This window comes from Xyrauchen texanus, chromosome 44 (genome assembly GCF_025860055.1).
Source record: "Xyrauchen texanus isolate HMW12.3.18 chromosome 44, RBS_HiC_50CHRs, whole genome shotgun sequence".
Classification (NCBI taxonomy): Eukaryota; Metazoa; Chordata; class Actinopteri; order Cypriniformes; family Catostomidae; genus Xyrauchen; species Xyrauchen texanus.
Window position 1 is genome coordinate 12,177,057 of NC_068319.1, and position 23,343 is coordinate 12,200,399.

At 39.0% G+C, this 23,343-nt stretch overlaps 1 protein-coding gene across 2 annotated transcripts in view; it reads left to right on the forward strand.

Moving 5' to 3' along the window:
* LOC127636509 (roundabout homolog 2-like) overlaps positions 1-23,343 on the forward strand; it is a 105,759-nt gene that overhangs the window by 26,596 nt on the left and 55,820 nt on the right. For both annotated transcript variants that reach the window (XM_052117037.1, XM_052117038.1), the window contains exons 3-4: positions 21,458-21,615; positions 23,191-23,311. In XM_052117037.1, coding sequence (XP_051972997.1) covers positions 21,458-21,615; positions 23,191-23,311 — 279 coding nt within the window. The remainder of the gene's footprint in view (positions 1-21,457; positions 21,616-23,190; positions 23,312-23,343) is intronic.

Genomic DNA, 23,343 nt, shown 5'->3' on the forward strand with positions numbered 1-23,343 from the left:
GAACGATCCCTTTAATCTCCCTAAATTTGACAAGGTATTGCATAAAAGATGTGTCAGATTTATTTTCACCTGTCCTCATTAATTTTAGCAAATACATATTAAACACAGAGCTGCATATCTGTGAATGTGTCTTTGTGTCCATGCAGAAATAATGAGACCACTTAGCCAGCTGAACTCTAGGGGTCAGGGAGACTGCCGACAGCGTGTGGTCATTCGGACATGGGGTGACACAGCACTTCTGTCCTTTGGCTATTTTACTCGAGCACTGCATAATGAATTCATTAAAGCCAACCAGGAGAAATAAAGATCAGGATTAGACATGCAAACACATGGCCACCTTGGAGAAAGAGCGAGAGGAAGGATTAATGCAGCAAAGATAGTCATAATAAACTGTGTTATGGAACAGTGAGGAAATGCAGAAGGAAAAAGAGGGGAGGGGAGAGACTTTTGCTGAATGAGCAACAGGTGGTCATAGGAGGCGTTTAGACAATCCTGTCCACACTAAACATAATAAGCAGGGGTGCATCTGTGCTTTTGTATAATCAGGGTTATGACCAGAGCAGGCAGGACTCGGAGAACAATACAGCCCACCTCTGACACCCCTCTTTCAATTGTTGCCTCCAACTCGGATAAATGAACACTAATTGGTTTGTCTAATCATTCTTTCCATTACTGAATGTATTACTATATCTAATGTTGTATTATTAATAATAATTCTTAGTGATCATACTAATGATTTTCAACTGGCAAATGATAAAACTGGCGGAAATACTCCATTCACTTTAAGGAATATTTCACCCAAAAATTTAAGGAGGACCCAAAAGTCTCATAAAAGTAGTCCTTGCAACTCATGTTTCATGTCCAAAGTCTTCTGAATACATACAAAAATTTTGTTGAGAAACAAGCCAAAATGTAAGTTATTTTACTCTGAAAATCTTGATCTCTGCGATCGGATGATTGATTGCTTCTCATTGCAATGGGCAATGATATTGTTTTGTGTTTAGAAGGTAGAAGAGCATAGACACACATTCACACATGTTTTGTCTGTTTGCAGAGATAATTATATTTTCGATCTCCTTACTCTGCCCCTAAACCTAACCCTCACACAAACCTTTCTGCAATGTTAGACTTTCATTAAGACCTAATTAGTTTATTAAGCCATTTTACTAGGTGATTTCCCCACAATATAGGCCAAATCTGACCCATACACACACCACCAGCAAAAGCAATACTGCTTAAAGGGTTAGTTCACCAAATAATTATCTTATCATTTACTCACCCTCGTGCCATCTAAGATGTGTATGACTTTCTTTGTTCTGCAGAACACAAGTAATTTTTTTTAGAAGATTAACTCAGCTCTGTTGCCTCTTATGATGCAAGTAAATGGTGACCAGAACTTGAAAAGCTCCAAAATGCTGACGTTCTGGTCACCATTCACTTGCATTTTACAGACCTAAATAGCTGAGATATCTTTTTTTTTGTGTCAGAATAAATTAAGTCATACACATGTTAGATGGTGAGTAAATGATGAGAGAATTAAAAAATTTGGGTAAACTATCCCTTTAAAGGGTAACTAAACCCTAAACCAACTTTTTTTAGTTAATGATCTGTAAGAATGGGGCTTTATTAGTACTGGTCATTGATTCAAGTAATTTTTTTGACATTTGTGTATAAAGTGTTTTAATTCTACAATATATGGTGTAAAAACGTCTGAGTGCTGCCCTCTTCAGGTTGAACGGTGGCTACTGCAGTTAAATTTTCCTATTGGCTGTTTGCGGTACTTCGTGACGTAACCGGTGACAGCTGACGTAAGCAGGTTCCAGCTCACCACGCCCTTGGTAGGAGCTACCACGCCCATGGCAGTATAAAAACCATCTTGTTTCCTCAAAACCACTGTAGCGAGTCAGGAGTTGGAATTGCGAGTATTGAAAACGATCAGGATAGAGTATTTTAGCATCTATTTAGCATAGCATTTATATAGTTATTTAGATTATTTAGTGTAGTCTAGGTAGTTAATTAGCATATTTGTTAGTGTAGTATTGTTAGAAGCATAGTTAGTTAGTAGCATAGTATTGCGTCAGTTAGGATAGCTTCAAGTTAGTGTAGATTATCTGTATTTAGTACAGTGGTCAGGATGGTACGTAGGTGTAGTGTTGCTGGTTGCAACAGCACTGCTGGACTGTATAGCTTTCCAGCAGACTTGGAAATTAGGCGCCAGTGGTTGCATGTCCTTGGCCTGGAAGACCGCGAGTTCCCGCCTAGAGCTGTAGGAGTGTACAAACTGCATTTTACGTGGGATTGCTTCTCCAACGCAATGGAGGTGGAAATGGGCTTCTCCAAACAGCTCGCGCTGAAAAGCGACGCAGTGCCAAACGCTGCTCCTCCTGCATGGAGCACCACCGCAGCGGTGTCTTGAGGTGAGTGATCATATATATTTGAATTACAATTTATGGTTAGGCTAAATTTAATCCTCTGGGGTCGACAAACGCGCCGGCGCATTTGCTGGATTGTTTCACATAGCAGCAAAATATGAATATACCTACAGAGCGCGCTATTGACATCAACTCGATAAAACTCATCAGATTCATGTACATGTCGTCTTGCGACCATGTGAGGAATAATAATAACATAATAGTAATACTCCTGGAGAAAATTACCACTCCAGTCACACTCCATTTTAGAGTCTGACAGCAGCTGTCAATTAATCCGTCACTACGGGTCTCAGGTGCACGCCCCCTCGCTCAGCCCCGCCCTCGTTTCGTACCCTCTATCCCCGCTGGTGTCTGCCCACTTTTCCAGCATTTTCCAAATATTGCTAGTGGGTGGAGTCAGACTCTGAGCAGGGGTTTAGTTACCCTTTAAGCTATTAATTACATTTCCCTTGGCTGGTAATTTATACCATCTTTTAGTCTTCTATCCTCAGTGTTTTCTTACTTGTACAGAAGCTATCTGCCATTCAATCTTAGCTTCTCATACTGCAACAAATCTGGCCCGATTCGTTTGATTGGCAGCTTTAGTTTCTTATACTTTTTAAAATTCAAGGTCAGCGTTCAGGGCTGTGGCACAGTGGTAGTTGGCGCGGGTTCGAGTTGTGGCACCTGCATAATGTACCAATCCTATACACCCCTGTGGCAGGGCAGAGGGCGGGGCCGGGTCGTGATTATACACACCCGGTCCCTTATCAGGCCAATCAAGCCTCCGAGAGGGATAAAGGCCGACTGCGGAGGATTGTGCGGGAGAGAGAGATAGTTTACGGACATGTCCGTCATGTGTGTGTGTGTGTTTGTCTTTTTAAGTTTATCATTAAAATTAGAATTTATATTGACAAGCCGGTTCTCGCCTCCTCCTTTCCATTGACTTCTTTACAACCCCATACACTCCATTCTCTCTCTCTCTCTCTCTCTCTCTCTCTCTCTCTCTCTTGCTCTCTCTCTCTCTCTCACACACACACACACTCTCACACACCACTTCCCTGTTTCATCTTCACTTTACTGTCTAATAAAGTTCTAAAAACCTTTGAAAGCAAATTCAAGGTCAATTGAACAAGAACTGATGCAAATCATGCAAACATTTAGGACATGCAAAAAAAGCCGACAGTTAAGTTCCATCAAACAATGTCAACCAATCAAGTTTCCTGGCCAGTCTAATCAAAATCCATCTCGGAGATGGACTTGTCTCAGTTTCAGCATCCGTGTGTTTGTGATGTCTGTTTCAAAAGCATACAAAGCTCTTTCCAGACAGAGTTACTCTTGTATACTGGCTTACCTTTGAACACGAATCTCTCCCCAAACCCCTGCCAGGAAAGGCTTCAACGTCAAACCTTATCCAAGACCTGTCCCGCTGATGTGCTCTGACTCATCATGCAGAGTGCTTTCAGATACTGACTGCTGTGTTGGGTTTGAGCCCTGTCTCCTCCTATGATTTCAGTGCCACCTGTGCTATTGTAGAAGACCGCAGCATCTTGTAAGGCTCAGACTCAGTTCGATTTCTGCGGCCTATTGAAATCCATTAAATAAGTAACATCTTTGCTGGTGGTGCATTGATTATTTTAGACATTGTTCTCGTTATTGCCATGCTCCATTTACCAGCTCTTACGAGCTGATCGGCTTTTTGTAAGATGGCATGAAATCTTTTTACCTTTGCAGCTGCAGTTTAATGCAGCTGAACTCCTCTCTGTGTAGTACATTAATTTGTCTTTTGTTTTGTTAACACCTCTGTTCCAACCAGAACCTGTCTTAAAATCAATCATTTTATTGTGCAGCAGTTTTCCTAACTAGAGCATATCTGCAGGAAAGCCACTAAAATAAATTGGCTGTGCTTACAGAATAATTCTTTTTTTTCTCTCTAAATCTCCCAGCAATGCCTGCAATCATACCATTGCTTTTACATCATTTTTTACTATTCCTCACCAGAATTAAGAAGTGTGTGGCCTATTGCAAGATCGAAAAGACACAATACAAACCCATAGTTTTCATAGAGTGAATTAGGGTAATTTAGGACATTTTCGAAATTGTAAAAAAAATATTTTTTGATTTTTTTTGAACATGATTTTCTACCATGGAACACAAAAGGAGATGTTTGGCTTTAGTGATTCTCATGAAAATTCTCTAGAAAATATGCTGGTTCCATTTTATTCCAAAGAACCAATTAGGAAATGATATCTTGCATATAGAAAATGGAGCCTATTTTTTATGGCCATTAAGAAGCTTTACATTGTGACATTTTCATGACAGTTATGCACATTTTTTCTTGTTACCGCAACGTGAAAAAAGATGGTCTTTATGCTATTCTCATTATGGCAATGTGAAAAATCTTTTATTTAAATTGTAAAGTATTTATACATCAAAATAGTACTCTATTTGTACTGCCTTTATGTTTTTGTGTATTTCAAATAGAGCTGTCAAAATTAGCACATGCAATTAATTTAAAAGGTTTCGCACATTAATATTGCTTAATCACGATTTGAACGTTTACTGTTAATACAGCACAAACCAGCATAAACACTGGTTAGAATGGCGGAACCGTTTCAATGTATCCATTCGGACTCTTTACAATGACGCACACACTACAAACACACACAACAGCCATGGAAGTGATCAAATCATGGAGAAAGGAGCTCCTGAGTCTATTTGTTGTAAACAACAAGCCCAGATGGGTCTTGTGATGGAAATCAAGTATTTTTCAGCCTACGGTAAGTAAGGTACATTTTAACTACCACAGAAGCATGGCAAGTCTTAACTATCACCAAAATGTGGAATGAGATGTTTTTGTCTGTAAGCACTTATCCTGTGTAGTTCAAAGAGGCACTGATGCCTTGACCTGAATCATAAATGAGGCTTCACGATTGCTGTAACAAAACGGATAGCTGCAGTCTACCGGCAGATTAATATTGTGGCGAATGAGAGTTTAAGAGGTTTAATGCCTATTGCAGTGAATATGCAACCTACATATGTGGTGACTTGTTCTTTCAATTAATCAAACTCCCACAGACTTTGGGAAAGTTTAATGTTACTTGAATTGGTGCTATTTCAGTGCATTTCTATCTTTATACTGTTATACTGTATCTTTATGTCTTTTTTAGAAAATTTTTATAAAGCATTATTGTTGCATATTGTTTTGTTTTGTTTTCTTTCCTAAGAAGGAAATAAATGCATTTTGACAGGAAAACTAAATATGTTTTGGAGTTTTAGTAGAGGGTATTAGGGTAATTTTTGACATTGTTTGAAAGTGCAAAAAAAATTCCAGATTACCCTAATTCATCCTACCGGTAGTTGATTCATTTTGGACAGTTGAACATTTCAGTTTCCCCAGATGGCTCTGGACCGGTACAGGGGGACACTTCATTAGGGGAAAATGGGACAGTTGTGAACAAAGACATAGAGTTTAAGTTCTGTCCTCTCATTAATCAAGAGAAGACCATCACTAGATTAAAGTAATCCTCTTTCTTTCTAAAGACTGTGTCTCTATTAGCCTCCACAGTGGTCGGCCACACGCGCCATATTAGACCACATCACTAATGGACTTATTGTTGTCGGTATCTGCATACAAAAAGACCAGCTCTGAGGGGGCCTGGTGCTCTCCTCCTAGATGTGGCATCAATACAGAGGCCTCCCCTCCCCTCCCTCATCCCCTTATCTCCCCTACTTTTGTTGTCCACTCAGGCATTTTATGGGCCAGCGTTCTGTCCAGCGGCGCAGGGCTGGTAACGGTTTATACATGCAATACACCCAAGCACTGAATAATGATGAGTTTACAGTAGGGTGAATGTGTTAGACAGTTTGCCTCCCACAGAGCAACCCCCTTTCCCTCCAAAAAACTTTAAGTGGTTCAGAAGCTTCTGTTGTTCTGGAAATGCTTCATAATGGAATGCAATGGGGACAGAAGGGAATGTTACGCAAATGGTTTGGAGTTGACCTCTTATTGGGCTTCAAAGATGAGAAAATATGATGCTTGTCTGATTTTGTTCAGTTAATTGTTGGGTTAAGATAATTTATTCAGATAGATTATTCGACCTGCAAGTTAAGCAGAAATAATAATGTATTGTCATTATGTAAGCTTTAATTTTAAGGATGAGTTTGAATAGCCTAACACATCTTTGGAAGTGGAAATTTAGAACGCCTTGAAATTTAGATTCCATCACAACATCACAACAGTAATGAAGTAGTAATGTAAGTGCAACTTACACATTGTGAAAGTGACTGATAGGCTAAATGAATCCTTAAAACTGAAGCAAATCATGGCAGGAAGTTAACATGGGTTTGTCGAAGTGTTTATAATGTTGGCTTTTACCTGAAGTGCCTGTGATGAGTTTAGTTTGTGTATATGTGGTATGTACACTGATGAGCCAAAACATTATGACCACTCACAGGTGAAGGCCATGTCAAGGTCTGGGTAGATTAGATGGTAAGCGAACAATCAGTTCTGGTAGTCAATGTTTTGAATGCAGGAGAAATGGGCAGTAAAGACCTGAGCGATTTTGACAAGAGCAAAATTGTTATGGTCAGATGACTGGGTCAGAGTATCTCTGAAACGACAAGGCTTGTGGGGTGCTCCAAGTCAGCAGTGGTGTGTACCTTCCAACAGTGGTCCGAGGAGGGACAAAACAAAAACCAGCAACAGGCGACACGTGACACCTACCTAAACATCGTTGCATGCACCTAAACATGGAATGTGCATGGAATGTGCCAACAAGTCCAACCCACTGCGTCTCCACCTCGCAACTTACAGGACTAGAAGGAATCTGCTCCTAATGTCTTGATTACAGATACCACAGGACACATTCAGGAGTTTTGTAGAGTCCATGCCTTGGTGGGCCTGTGCTGTTTTGCCAGCATACGGAGGACCAACAACATATTAGCCAGGTTGTCATAATGTTTTGGCTCATCAGTGTATGTTCTGAATGGCAGGCCATCCCACTCTGGGAAGGGTGTAAAGATTAACCTCCAATTTAGCACCAGACCAGAGAGCCTGAGATTAACTGGAGGACAGATCAGAATATCTTGTGAATAGAGGGTTCCTGTGGAACTTCCTTTAGAGGTTCTCAAAGATTTACATGCAGAAATTGAATACAAATTTTATCAGCGACATTTTGCATCATTCATTTCACATTTGTTAAAAATAGGCCTTAACCATCTGAGAGAATTTTAGGAAGAAAGAAGTGTAAATACATATCAACCATTCAAATATTCTCACAAAACCATTTACTGAATCTTCATTGGACATGCAAGCGCACATTTGTTTTTAAATTACTGTTTCACTCCCTGTTGACCGTCTCTTCATTAGTCCTCTATTTTGTATAAAACACCAGCTTTGTAGAATGGGCTGCCCCAGGCAGCCACTGGTGTGTCAGTGATTAACAGTGAATGGGGTGGAGGTTAGAGTTGATGCTCTGGCTCTGTGTATCTGGATGCCACTATTGGTCTATAACTCCCCCTCCTCTTCTCTTCTGGATAATGACACCCACCCCTAGCTCTGCACATGCGGCCTTATCCATAAAGAATAATAATTTATAACTTCAATTTGTTGCCTTGACACGGCAAGGGCTAAAAGGTTTTGGGGAAGACCAGACAGGCCTGTTTATGAGCAGTTAATAGCCTTGAAATTATGCACCTTGGCAGCACATCTCGTACATCTCTCTGTCTCTCGTTCTTTGCCTTCCTCATATTGGATGCATATCATTTCATCAGGCTGGAAAGGGGTGATGGGTACTGCTTTGGGGTCATAAAAGAATGTGTGGTGAGCAGGGAGGAGCCAAGCGGTGTCTGGGCAGAGCAAGGCCTGGAAGATAAGTGGTGAATGACTTCTACCTGCGCGCCACACCAGCATTGTGTTCCAGAAAGGGGAGGCGGGTGTATTTAAGGAGAAGAGACAGCGGCAGACGAGAGAGAGGTGTACAAAGCTTGTCTGCATGTTTGACTGTCTTTATGAATTGATGCAGCTGGCTGAAAATAAGTGTGTGTTTTTGTTTCTTTATACACTGAAAAGTGTAATTAAATGTCTATGTGTTTGTCAAGCCAATCCCAGCTTCCTCCTTACCATCCTAAGCATTGCAGGATGACGTTGGCTATCACTGTTATTTCTGGTAGCATGGCCTGCCACTGCTACCAGAGATTTAAGAGTGCTGTAAAGCTGACTTGTGTCCTAGTACATGCAAGTGGTACAAATTTGCAAAGTTTAGTTAATCAAATTTACTATTTAATTTTTTTCAATATTCCCATTTTAATTTTATTGTGTTTTATTTTGCATAAACATATGCTTTTGTTTGTTTTTTATAGCAGATACCATTTTAGTTAATGTTCATGTATTTTATGTTTAAAACTATTTATTCCAGATTATTTATGATCTACAGAAGAAAACTGTCAGAAGCTATCAGTCTATTAATCTGTTAGGGTTGATCTGCGAAACTGCATAAAATTGGCAATTTAGATTTTAACCTTTTTACTTGGTTTGTTTGTCCGGTTTTCAATTTTGGCCCTCTAGCAGAGACAGGGCCTGAATACTAACATCATCCTGGTGGTTTTGAGCATTTCTCTCAGATGGAGGAAATTGTTTTTCATGCATAGTCACCACATCACTGCATCCAGATGCTTTTCATCAATCAGCTGTGAAAGGAAAGAGAGAGATCCCAGCTGTTGTGTTCTAACAGGACTCAGGTGATGGCTAAACAGCAGCGACAGCATCTAAATGAACGTCGAGACGAAGACAAACACGCACATGCTAATGCCACAAAAGCTGAGAGACTGAAAAAAAAGTGAGTAGAGGAGTAGAAGCTTTAACGTTGATTTCCCACTGTCCCCAAAGCAATATCTGTCTGGGCCTCTGCTTTGAGCTTGCACCGGGCTCATTATGTCTAGAGAGGCCTCTTTGATCCTATCGGGGTTTGGGATGATGAAACGTCAGGCACCAGATTGGTGTGTGTGTGTGTGTGTGTGTGTGTGTGTGTGTGTGTGTGGCCGCACACACTTGCAAACTATATTGTGTGCGCATATGTGTATTTGTGTGTGTTGCAAGGGATGTCAGCTGGTGGGGGTAGGGGAGAGAGGCAGATGTCCAAGCTGCACGTGCCTCAAGCGTCAGATAAATCCCCCAGCTCCCCTGTTACCTCTCCACTCCTGTCTCACCTCCCCCCCAGACTCCAGTTAGGAACTGGTCCAGCCTGTGGGCCCATCGACTGCAACAGATGTGTTCGGCACCGGGCCATACTAATGGTATTGTGACTAGGAATATGCTAAACTAAATTTCTTTATAATGAAATAGTCAACTAGTTGCTTATAAGGAATTCCTTGTAGAATTAGCGATTTTAAGCATCCACCACGCTCTGATCATATGCATTTCATATGGGCCGCTCGCATAGGGGAGTTTTTATGACAAGAAAACAGAGTGCAACAGAATGGAAAGAGTTTTTGTGTTTTGTTTCATTACTTACATTACATTACGTTACGTCTTGTTTTGTTTAGTGGTTCGTTACGTTTCTGTACATTTTGTTCCGTTACGTTTGTTACGTTTTGTTCGCGCCGTGTCTTAAAAACGCAATACCCATAAAAAATAAAACTCACACAAAAGACATTTAATGTTTTGTTTTGTTATGTTTCATTTTCTGCTGTTCATTTGACATCATGACATGGTCTTAAAAACACAATACTCGTGAAAAAACTCACACAAAAGACATATTAATTATGTTTTCAATATTTGAAAAAATCTAAAATAAAATTCGAAAAACTAGTTGTCCTTTCACTTGAAGGACAACTAGTCAACCATTCTGACCCATTCCTTTACGTGACTGCAGAAGCCAGTTATGACCTATGATCTCCAAGCTGCCATGGAATCTTATAGCCAGAAGATATGAAACCTGATCTAGATCCTTCTTATCCTCAGAAGTGTCATTGATGGCTCAGAAGATCAGACTTTAAATTCCACAAAATGTCACGAGTTCTTCAGGGTCTTCTGCTTTTATTTTATAACTTCCTTGCTGGTATATTGTATCTGACCATAACTGACTGCAGGGCAGTGGCATGGCCCCGTCTATCCAGAGATTTTGTAGAAGATATTGAGATGTCTTTTCATGTGGGCCATGGACAGGTGTATTGAAGAGAAGCACTCTTTCAAAGCTGCTGTAATTGTGTTGACTCCACAAGGGAACTCTTAGAGGTGGCAACAGATCACTAACAGAGAACAGATGGAAATCACTCACACACACTGACAGCTCAAAAGAGAATCCTAAATGTCACCAGCAGTAGATTAAAATATTTTAGCCAAAATATCTATGAAGTTTGCTGCATACTGTACCCAAATATGATTTATTTTTTTGTACCTTTATTTTTTTGTGACACTTTCCCCATACCAGACAGCCATGCCATGGTTGTTAAAGTTTCCCTGAGGGCTTTTTTAAGTGCTTGTGGGTGTCTTGTCTGAGTGGAGTGTTTTTCCCTATCTCTGCCTCAGGTCTGCCCTGGTCTAAGGTGGTCAGGGATGGTCTATTGAGGATAAGTGTACGTCTAGGGGGTTGGAGGACAAATCTGGTCATTTAAAGGTGATGAGATGTTTAGAGGCCAACAGACAGGCCTAAAGCTCTCCGTATGTTCACACACACAGATAATGATTAGCATTATACATAATCAGAGAAATCAATAGCCTTCTAACTAACACCTGTTCACCTGATTATGTTTGCTAAAGCCACATTACTCAAATTTGAATAAAATAAAGCAATATTAAATGAAATAAAACAAAATCATAAACATGTCAAATGTATCAACTGTGCGTATCAGACATCACATGGATGTCTGTGCATCCTTGAAAAAAATTAAGATTCTGTCATCATTAACTTACCCTCACATCGTTCCAAACTCGTGTGACTTGTAACACAACAGGAGGTATTTTGCAGAATGACAGCCTCAGGCACCATTCACTTTCATTGTATGGAAAAAACTATTCAATGCAAGTGAATGCTGACTAAGGCTAACATTCTGCCTAACATCTTTTGTGTTCCACGGAAGATGAAACTCATACAGGTTTGGAACAACATGAAGGTGAGTAAATGATGACAGAATTCAAATCTTTAGGTAAACAAGCCCTTTAAATCAAATTCATGATGGAGGGAGTGGTGCTGATTTTCAATATTGTGTTGAGGCACAAGGATTAGAGCTTGGAAAACTGATATTGACACAGTTCACGATTTCCTGACCCAAATTTAATAAGATTAATACCTCACAACTATCATGCGCTGAGATTACAGCCAGTGTCTGCTCTGATGAAGCTGTTTTCACACAAGTGTGTTTGTCTATGTGGATGTTGTGCATGTGTGACAGATCGTTTCATGCGGACAGGACAGATTGACAGATGACCAACTCAAATGCCGAAAGCGGCCCTTGGAACGTAAACCTTTCATCACTGAGGGAGAGCTATTGTCATGCCCGCTCATACATTTGAATATTAGATTTTATTCATGAGGATTCATATAACATCCAAGCTTTCAGGCAACAAAATAATGGCCTCTTGAGTGCTTGATCACGCTTGACAACAAACCTTTTATTAGACATGAATTGACTGCTCAGAGGATGCATTTGTGCATTTAGTCCAAAACACAAGTAAAATGCTGCTTTTTAGAAGCTTTGGAAAGGTGAGCTTAAAAGATTCTAGTACCTTAAACTAATATTTCACAAAGAAATGAAAAGTTTGTCATCATGTACTCACCCTCATGTCTTTCAAAACTTTTATGAAAGAAACACAAAAGGAGAAATTTATAACAGAATGTCTGAGCTGCTCATTTCCGTACAAAGAAAGTGAATGATGACCACTGCTGTCAGGCAAGATTTTCAGTGAATACTGGCTTTCAGTCTGTTCCTTTCACAAAGCTATCTTTGGCTTCAGAAGACCCTTGAAATAAAGTGCATTAGTCATTTTGAACATTTGTACACTGTAAATGCTAATTGTCATCTGAAATTATAAAAAAATTATTTACTCCACTTAATCTTAAGTTCTTACTAGTTTAATTGATTTACCATTGTCAGTTGTCATTAATAAAAAACATTTAAGTTGTCCTAATTAAACATTACTTTAAATGCCACATTTTGGAATCATAACTCAAATACACAAGTTTTTTAAACTTTAGCTTCGAGTACTACTAACTCAAAATTACCAAGTACAAAATTGCAGCTGTGTGGAATACCCATAAACTCTTGCGCTTGAATAAATTGTTTGTTTGGCCAAAACAAGGGAACTTCTGTAGTAAAATAATAGTTTTTTTTTAAACATTTTTTAGTTTTAAAGGAGACCTATTATGCCCCTTTTTACAAGATGTAATATAAGTCTCAGATGTCCCCAGAATATGTCTGTGAAGTTTCAGCTCAAAATACCCCATGGATCATTTATTATACTATGTTGTAAATGCCTCTTTTTGGGTGGAATCAAAAACAGGGTGTTTTCGTGTGTGTCTCTTTAAATGCAAATGAGCTGATGCTCCCCACACTCGACATAGTTCTGGTCTCTGTGAATACAATCAGAGACAATGGTAACTGTAGCTGCATTATCCGTGGAATCAGCTAATATGCACATTTGGAAAGGTGATTTGCAAACATTCACAAAATATAAAGTGCGATACTTGCATCTTCAGGATATAAAGCTGGAACATTGGTACTGATCCATGCTTGAGAATAATTTTTTTTGAAAATCTTTATATTTATTTATATTTACACTCATTCACAAAGCAGTCCAGTGTAAAATTATTTGCACAAACATACACAATTTTATTTATGTTTTGGGGCACATTTCCTTCAAAAACAAAACTTGTCCACTGCGTCTTCAGTGGCTCTGATGCTGGGAATACATGAAAACACTTATGTTCACTTTTACAGCCAACAACAGAACACTTAAGATGCTTACAAAGCTGAGACATTATTCTTCTCACTGTATCTGCTCCAATGCGGAAAAAAATGGCGGACTGTGTGTAGATCACTCAGGGGAGGATCTATGATAATAGGGTGGAGTCAGTCACCAGTCGTCTGCGAGGCCTGCACTAGCGCGACGTCACTTTAGAGCAGAAACGAAAAAATGTTCATTTTGACACACAGATTTTGACTAATAGAAATATAAGAAAGAGTGGGTGGACTTTTAACATTGTAGGATGGTTGTGTACACACACTGCTGACTCACATTTATGTACAACACCATGTAAAAGTAAATTTTGCATAATAGATCTAGTTTAATTCTTATGACTATTGTTGTTGTTTTGTTCTTGCTGGTTGATAATTGAGATTTTTGTGAATTCAACATGAGGGTGATTAGTGTTTCCTCTGGTGAACTTGGAGCCTGTTAAGTTTTAGCCATTCTTCTTTAATAAATTTTACCTTACAAAAGTGCAGATTTATGAGATTTTGTTAAGCTTATTTGTAACTAGTTAAATTTACTTATAAAATTACGTTCAGTTTACTTGAGCTAATTAAGTATGTTTTCTTAGAAAAACATGCAAACCGATTGTCTTGAAAAATCTAAGTATGTCAACTAATTCGATTTTACATTGTAGTTTGACAGCCTCTTGTCCCCATTAGCTTTCATTGTATGGAAGAAAACTGCTTAGACATTATGCCAAACTTCTCCTTTGGTGTTCTACAGAAGAAAAAAGTTATTTGGCTTTGGTGTGACATTTGGGGGATTTTTGCACAAACTTTTCCTTCATCAAATTTCTATTCTAACAACTTGTGGTCATATTTAGAGCTATTGAGCTGTACAAATACTTATAAAGTGCATCCTCTACAAAGAAAAATGCCTGTATTGCTAAAAAGTAATCTCAAACATACCTTGGAAAGACCTGCTTCCACTGATACACATCTATGAATTGATTTTATGAAGCTTTTAGCTGGCCACTTGGTGACTCAAACAAACAGACTCATTACTTTATAGACAGCTGCATTGGGTGCAAGTGAAAGCCCCCAGCAGAGCTATATGTGTGTTTTTAAGGGATTCCTTACAATGTCGAAGATCCGACTTTAAAATTAATGAAGGACTGGGGATGAGGAATTGATTTTGGAGAGGGGAAAGGTTGTGAGTCGGGGGATTCATTAGCCATGCCCCACAGAATGCAGCTCTAGTGGCAGGAGAAGAAGGTAATTGAAGTGGACTGTAGCGCTTACGGGTAGGATTACACCGACTTTGTTTTCAGAGGGAGATAGAAAGATGGAGAGAAGGAGATGGAGAGGGGGCTTTCCCCCCCAGGGCCAACGCAAGGAGGTCGAAGGTCGTAGTCTTAATCCCTCATCCCTTGGGTTTAAGGGTAATTGGCAGAGTCTAATCAGGCTCAGTTGAGCCTCTCTTGTTCTAAGGAAAGAGTCTAGAACTAGTTAGGAATTATATCCTTTCGCACCTGTTCGAGTCATCTGTACCTTGTCTTACAGAACATGGGTTAAGTTTGTTCAAACCCCTAACCCTAAAAGTGAGCAATAAAAATAGTGATGTTTGCCTTAGTAAGAGCTAATTCTAAAGCTTGTCCTTTATTGGAAGTACAGATTTGTAAAATAACACAAACTATTGAAGTTGGATAGCAAAAGTTTGCATAAACATAGCCATTAACTTAAAACTGCATTTAACAATTAGTTTGACTAGCTAAAGACGCCATAGAGTGCCTGTTGCATAAAACAAACTCAAAGTTATCTTTATTAAGCCAGTCTAATTTGCATTGCATTGTGGGAAATGTAAGACACTGAACAGCTTTAATAAAATGGCAGACAGTGAATGCTCAATACAATTTTACATCGCTGAAAATATTTGCTTATTAGAGGACTACAGTGCTTCAAAATGTATTCTAATGAAGAAATTTAGTGATTTTAGCCCAAATCATAAAAAACATGACATTTTGTTACCAAGTCTTCTACAAAGTCTCAACTCAAGCCCCTTTCAGCTGTCAACTGAAGCCCCCACTGGCTCAGCTGACAGCTATTTTTCATGGCAACATGGAATGTTAACAAAAGTTAGCCTAGGGGTGTGCTTGTGCATTTTGGTCTTAAATGAGTCTGATCTACGTTTTTATGCAACTGACTGAAAAAATTAAGACCAACCTTTTAGACGACTAACTAGTAAGTGTAGTCTAAAACAGTTTTATGCAACCGGCCCCTGGTGTTGGCTTGATGGGCAACATTTAGATTTCCATTAGCCCACAGGACTTTCTCTCTCCATTCATATATGTATGTGTGTGAGTGTAGAAATTAATTAGTTGAAAGCCTACATAGAGTGTGTTTCAAGCCTGGTTTACAGGGTTAATTAAAGCTCCAGGTAGTGCCAGGGATTCAAGCTGGCCCAAATGGATTTGACTGACGCCAAGACCCCTGCTGGCTAAAACCTTGTCAAGCCACTTATACGACTTGTTTTTAAAAATTAGTGTTGTTGTTGTGGTGCCATTTAATAAAGCAATAAGCTATGAAAGACTTCGTTTCAGCTATTTTACTGTGTTGGTTAAGGGTTTTTTTTTTTTAGATGAGATGCAAAGCAAAATATGAAGGACATTAATTTCTAATTAAAAAGTTAAATTTATTCATACTTATTCAAATAACAATAATGAAAAAAAAAATATTCTGCCAAATATTATTGTTTATTAGCCTAACTAGGTTGTTTACAATTGCCAAGCAATGTAGCAAATTAGCACATTAATATAGAATTAACAGTCCCACTTTATATATATATTTTTTCTTTTTTATTCTCTTGATTTTCTCCCCTTTTTCTCCCCAACTTGGAATGCCCAATTCCCAATGCACTCTAAGTCAGTTGCCTCCACGTCTGAGACCGTCAACCCACGCATCTTTTCACGTGGCTTGTTGAGTGCATTACCGTGGAGACATGGTGTGTGTGGAGGCTTCACGGTGTCCACCGCGGCATTTGTGCACAACTCACCACGTGCCCCACTGAGAGCGAACCACATTATAGCGACCACGAGGATGATATCTCATGTGACTTTACCCTCCCTAGCTAATTTGGTTGCTTGAGACCTGGCTAGAGTCACTTAGCATGCCCTGGGATTCGACCTTGCGAACACCAGGGGTGGTATATATTTGGTGTCTTTAACTATTATGTTTTAACTTTAAAATACAATACAATGTACTTGTTGTGTAACTACAAATTATTCTACAAAATTCTCACAAGATTAACATTTGCGTTTAGGGTTGGGGGTTATGTTTTATAGTTTAGGATAATGGTTGGAGTAGGGTTGGGTTCAGTATTAATGGTAAGGTTAACAGTGTAACTATAGATTTAATTAAATGCCGGTACATTAAATGTAAGTACAATGCAACAACACATATTTACAATAATTTAAAGTGGGTCCAAACCTGGTTACACTTTATTTTACAGTGTCCTTGTTACAGTGTAATTTCACAAGTAAATACTGAGTAAAATTAATTAACAACATGTACTTACTATACGTTTAGGGTTAGGGGTTGGTTTGGGGTTAGTAGCTTGTAATTATGCGTAATTTACTGCTATACCTATAGTCAATACATGTAATATGTATAACAAGGACACTGTTAAAATAAAGTGTTACCAACAACCTTATTGTCAACTGTTACCCTACTAATTAACTATTACAATTATATTACTATAGAATCTAACATGAATAAGTGTAAAATCAATTGCTCATCAACTTTAAACATGGCTCATCCAATCTGAATTTTGTGTTAGAACTTGTTAAAAAACTTGTTTATTAAACAAAACAAAGACCAAACATGGATTGTGAGCAAAACAACAACTAGCTTTATCTCAAAATAGGTTCGGCAAGACTAGATTAAATTTGTTGTGAGACATTGGTAGACATTCCAATTATAGTCATGTTTGTCAAGTTCAGTACTTCATCATTCACCCTGACATCGTCATGAAGTGTAATGTATATTCAAGCCAGAAGCCACACAATCGCATACATTTGAAGAGACGGAAATTAAAACAGAGACAGCTGACAAACATCCATTAGAGGTGAAAAGAGGGCCACCCTGAGAGCTAACACTAATATCTGCCTGTTTTCTTGTCCTGCTTTGGATTAATCAACAACACATAGCCTATATTCACTCACTCACACGCTCAGAGCTTCATCCATCAAACTGAACTCTCACGGCCAGCTGTGATGACATTGTACTGACATAGTACAACTCAGTAATTTAGACGTAATGACTGTACATTATCCATCCTAAAAGGAAAGCACACACACACTGATTCCCTTACGCTGCGTAAACACATTCTGTGCACAAATTAATTCTCACCCTTAATTAATGGTCAGAAGCTAATTTTATTCCATCTGGAGGCAGGCATGTTTTTTTGTCCAGCTGTAGCTTTTGAGCCTGTTTCAGCTATAATAAATCTTGGATAATATTGATCCATAGCACCTCTCAAGATTTGTGACTCTAATCCCGAGCACCCGCCGCAGAAGCACTCTGTCCGTTCCCTGGTGGTTCCTCTGCTCAAGAGGTTATAGGGACCTTGAGATAGCATCAAACTCTCACTGAGATGCCAGCTCATGGGGCTGAAGGACATGCAGTGTCTGTAAGCTGCAAACCTTGACATCCCTGCACTCAATCTATTATGTGAGATTAATGATGGATTTGCAGATGTGACTAATGGCTTTGTGTTTAGGGTAGTATTCAGAAAACTCATACACCGTTTATTGTTAAATGCTAATGTGTTTAGGTGGTAACCTCAAGGACAGAACAAATGGGATATATGTAAGTGCTTTTCATTTAACACATTACTATAAACCATGCAACTACACAATTCAGCCTGAATAGCTTCTAGAACTTTGGATCAAAGTGTTATTTTCTTTTATTTTCAAAAATTATTTGTTATGTTGACACAAAAAGTTTTAATGATGTGTTGTTATGAAGTGATTACCGTGAATTGTTTTTGCAAAAACAAAGAGCTTGCGGGTGAGTAGCTTTATGCTATTCAATTTGCAGAAATAATGGAGCTCTAAACCCACCATCATTTTCCAAAGTGTAGAGTTCATAGATTTTTGAGAGGATCGTCAATACTACTAATTAGACTGTTTCCATATGCAGCATTTTCACTTTATGGTCTCTCGTTAATTAATTAATCGTTAGTCTTTGATGTGCAAATTATGGCTGTAAAGCTCAAACTTTTCAACTTCAAATATTTGCTGTAATATTTAAAAGTGTTTAGAAAGTTTTATGTAACTTTTCTGATTTATCCGTTTGAGTTAAAGCTGAAACAAAAGAATGTTCTTTCAACTTTAGCATTGTCCAGACAACTTTCCTAAAATTTCACTCCACTTTTCAGATTGCTTGATTTTGAGGTGATGTGTGAAGTGGTCAGGCTGAAAAAGAGAGGGACAGATGAATGCCTCCAGGATGTTATCAGGATTTGTCAGCTCTGTTGGATTACAGAATTTAAAGAGGTTCAGGTCAGTCAAGAGAAATAGAGTGAAATAGTGATGAGAGAATGAGATAGATAGAAACAGAGTGAAGTAGGCAAGAGTAAAATATCGTTTTTGGTCAAGTATAATGCACTCTCATGGTGATGATGCAATTGTACTGCGGTTTAGATCTATATATTACAATTTGAAAAGAAACCTGCAGGTGCAGGAATCAAACCCAAATACATACATACATATACACAGGCGCACACATAAATACACAACATGGTACAAATCTAAATACAAATCTATTATATACAGTGCAGGAGAATGTAATGGCAGAAGAGGTTGGATGTGTTGGATAAATATAAAAAGACTACACTGTGAATCGCACATAATTATTGTTCAATGGGGCAGTTTTAACTGTTCATGAGATGGATAGCCTGAGGGAAAAAACTGTTCCTGTGCCTGACGGTTCTGGTGCTAAGAGCTCTGAAGCGTCGGCCAGAAGGCAACGGTTCAAAAATTTTGTGGGCAGGGTGAGTGGGGTCCAGAGTGATTTTTCCAGCCTTTGTCCTCACTCTGGAAGTGTACAGTTCTTGAATGGAGGGCAGGGGCAACCAATATTCCTCTCAGCATTCTGAACTATCCTTTGTAGTCTTCTGAGATCTGATTTCCTAGCTGCACCAAACCAGACAGCTATTGAAGTGCAGAGGACAGACTCAATGACTGCTGAGTAGAACTGTATCAGTAGTGCCTGTGGCAGGTTGAACTTCATCAACTGGCGAAGGAAGTACAACCTCTGCTGGGCCTTTTTCACTATGGAGACAATGTGTGTGGGTCTCCCACTTCAGGTCCTGTGAGATGGTAGTGCCCAGGAACCTGAATGACTCCACTGATGCCACAGTGCTGTTTAGAATGGTGAGGAGGGTCAGTGTTGGAGTGTTCCTCCTAAGTCTATAATCATCTCCACTATTTTGAGCGTGTTCAGCTCAAGGTTGTTATGACTGCACCAGACAGCCAGCCATTCAGCCTCCCTCTGTATGTAGACTCATCATCATCTCTGATTAGGCCAATGACAGTGGTGTCGTCTGCAAACTTCAGAAGCTTGACAGAGGGGTCCTTGGCGATGCTGTCATTGGTGTAGATGGAGAATAGTGGGGAGAGTACACATCCCTGGGGGGCACCAGTGCTGATTGTACAGGTGCTGGAAGAGAATTTTCCCTGTCTCACTAGCTGTTGCCTGTGCATCAGAAAACTGGTAATTCACTGACAGATAGATATGGTAACAGAGAGCTGGTTTAGTTTAGTCCGGAGAATAGCTGGGATGATGGTGTTGAAAGCCGAACTGAAGTCCTCAAAATCCTTGCATATGTCCCTGGTCTGTCCAGTTGTTGCAGGATGTGATGCAATCCCATGTTGACTGCATCATCCATAGACCTGTTTGTTCAGTAAGCAAATTGAAGGGGATCTAGAAAGGGTCCAGTGATGTCCTTCAGTTGGGCCAACACCGGTCTCTCAAATGATTTCATGACCACAGACGTCAGGGTGACAGGTCTGTAGTCATTAAGTCGTGTTATTTTTGGTTTCTTTGGGACAGGAATTTATCAAGGTAACATATAATAGGATTCAGCAAACAGATATTCTGCAGGCAGTATTTAATGTCTGCAGCATTTGTCAATGTTTGAGTTCAGTCTGTTCCCTCTGGCCATGCAAGGAACTTTTAAATTCCCTCTCTCGGTTTGCTGACTACCACAGGGGTTCTATTTCAGTGTCTTTATTTTGTGTCTGAGCTCAGGATATTGTGTTCTGAGTGAGAGAGCTAGTTTGGTTCACATTTGGAGCTGATCCAGCACAATATTGGAAACCTTCCACTTCGTACAGTCTATCTAAACACAAACCTTTCGCTCTGGGGCACAAACACAAATTGGAAACGTGCAGCTGAAGAATCATTTTGCGGAGTTGATAGAGCTCTGGTCAGATTAAAGTATTGGCACGTACCGGCACAGAGAAATCTGATAAAGGGCAATAAAATGGAAATCCGGATTGAGAGGTGAATTGATACCATCAGCCCCAAAGGTGCAGGAAGGTCGATTGAAGGATATTTGTGATGGTTATTGCTTGCGCTGCTGAGAGGATTGGGTCTTTGTGCATTTGCATGTTTCCTGTGTGTTTTTGCATAGCAGTGCTGAGTGGCAGATTGCATGTGACCGGCAAAGCGACATGTCGGTAAAACTTTATGTTTGCAACATTTTGTGTCCAGATTAGTAACAGCGGCTTGATTTTTAAAATTTTTTTCTCAAACTGGGTGATTTTGCCAGTGTATAACTGATTTAATTATTCATAGTCGTGTGTTAGAGGAAATGTTGCATTATTTATGAGGCCGACATGGACAGTGAGCAAATTAAGACTAGGGGGAGAGGTAGACCAAGAGAACATTGCAAATAAATTAAACCAGGAAAATGATTATATAGCAATAGATTAATATCTTAAAATGCTGTTGTACAGCACAAAGAGTACAGCTGTTTGTAAAGTAATTATACCACAGATTTTTCACAGTAGTCCCCAAACCCAGTGGCTGATGTTTTTTTATCTTTTGAAACCCTCTTTCTGTTTCTGCAGTTCTCAGGGATGATTTTCGACAGACACCCAGTGACGTGGTGGTTGCGGCAGGGGAGCCAGCAGTGATGGAGTGCATCCCTCCAAGAGGCCACCCAGAACCCACCATCTCCTGGAAGAGGAACAATGTGAAAGTAAATGATAAGGATGAGAGGATAACGGTGAGTCTAATCCCTTTTCTCTCACTTCCTCTTCCTGTTCACATAACATTCACCCAACATAGTTTCATTTCCTCTTCCTGTTCACATAACATTCACCCAACACAGTTTCATTTCCTCTTCCTGTTCACATAACATTCACCCAACACAGTTTCATTTCCTCTTCCTTTCCCCTTTCATTTTCCTTTTCCCCCCTTACCTTTTTCCTCCCCATTTCTCTCTTTCTCTTCCTCTTCCTCTTCCTCTTTCTTTTTTCCTTTTCCCCCTTACCTTTTCCCTCCCACGTTCTCGCTTTCTCTTCCTCTTTCTTTTTTCCTTTTCCTCTACCTCTTTCTTTTTCCTGTTTCTCTTCCTCTTTTCTTTTCCCTCCCTCTTTCTCTCTCTTTTTTCCTCTTCCTCTTCCTTTCCCTCTTCCTTTTCCTCTTTCTCTTTCCCTTTCTTCCTTGCTTTTATTTTCATTTCTCTCTTTCTCTTCCTCTACCTCTTACTTTTCATTTATTCCTCTTCTCTTCCTTTTTCTTTCTCCCAATTAATTTTGCACTTCGTCTTTCTTTCCTTCTCTTTTCCCTCTTTCTTTCTCTTCCTTATCTTTTTTCTCTTTTTTAATCTTTCTCTTTTCACTTCCTCTTTCTCTTGTTCCTTGTTTTTCTCATTCCATTTCTCTTTCTTTTTTGTCTTTCTCTTTTTCTCTTCCTCTTCATTTTTCACTTCCTCTTTTTCTTATTCTTTGTTTTCCTCTTTCCATTTATCTTTCATTCTATTTTTATCTTCCTCTTCCTTTTGATCATCCTCTTTCTTTTTCCCTTTTTTTCCTCTTCTTTCTTTTTCTTTTCATTTCTTCTCCCTTTTTCACTTGCTATTTGTATGTTTCTCAATTTTAATTCACATTCCCAGATTCAATTTAGATTTCATTAGATCCATACATTTTTTAGATATTTCCAATTCAGTATTCTTTATTAGCATGGTTGAATTCAATAAAAAAATTTCAAGGCATTCAGACAAAACAGAAATTATATGAGCAGAAATTTGAAAAAGTTACTGTTTATTAGTTATATTATAACACAGATGAGAATAAACAACTAAAAATGTAATATCTTTTTATGTCTTTTTATCTTTATTATTTCATCCACAACACTAAAAGCTGTCTCTTTGTTTCCCTCTCTCTTATTGTCACTACTTATGTGTTTTACCCTCTTATGACTCTTTTATTAGCCACTCAACTAAATAGGATATTACAACGTATTCTAAATGTATCAGTTTGGCCATTCTTTCTATGTCATGTGTTTCATAAACAACCAAGCTCGCTTTGCTTTTATATTTTCAGTTTTTAGCACCTCTAGCAGTTTTCTAGAGCCAAGAAACCATGTTCATAAAACATCACAGGATGCTTGGTTTCCTACAGAGGATAAGATTTTTGGTTTTTAGTGTCTCTTTCCCTTGGATGTTTTATAAATATGTGCTTTTGACTGACAGTATTTAAAGAAAATGTTTATTAAATTATTTAAAGTATTTAATTTTTTACTCACACTCATGTTGTTCCAAACCTGTATGTCCCTTTAACTTTGCTTTTCTTTACAGATCCGAGGAGGGAAGTTGATGATCTCTAACACACGGAAGAGTGACGCAGGAATGTACGTGTGTGTCGGCACTAATATGGTTGGAGAGAAGGACAGTGACCCAGCTGAGCTTGTAGTGTTTGGTAGGTTTTCTTTCTCTCTCTTTGTACTTTTT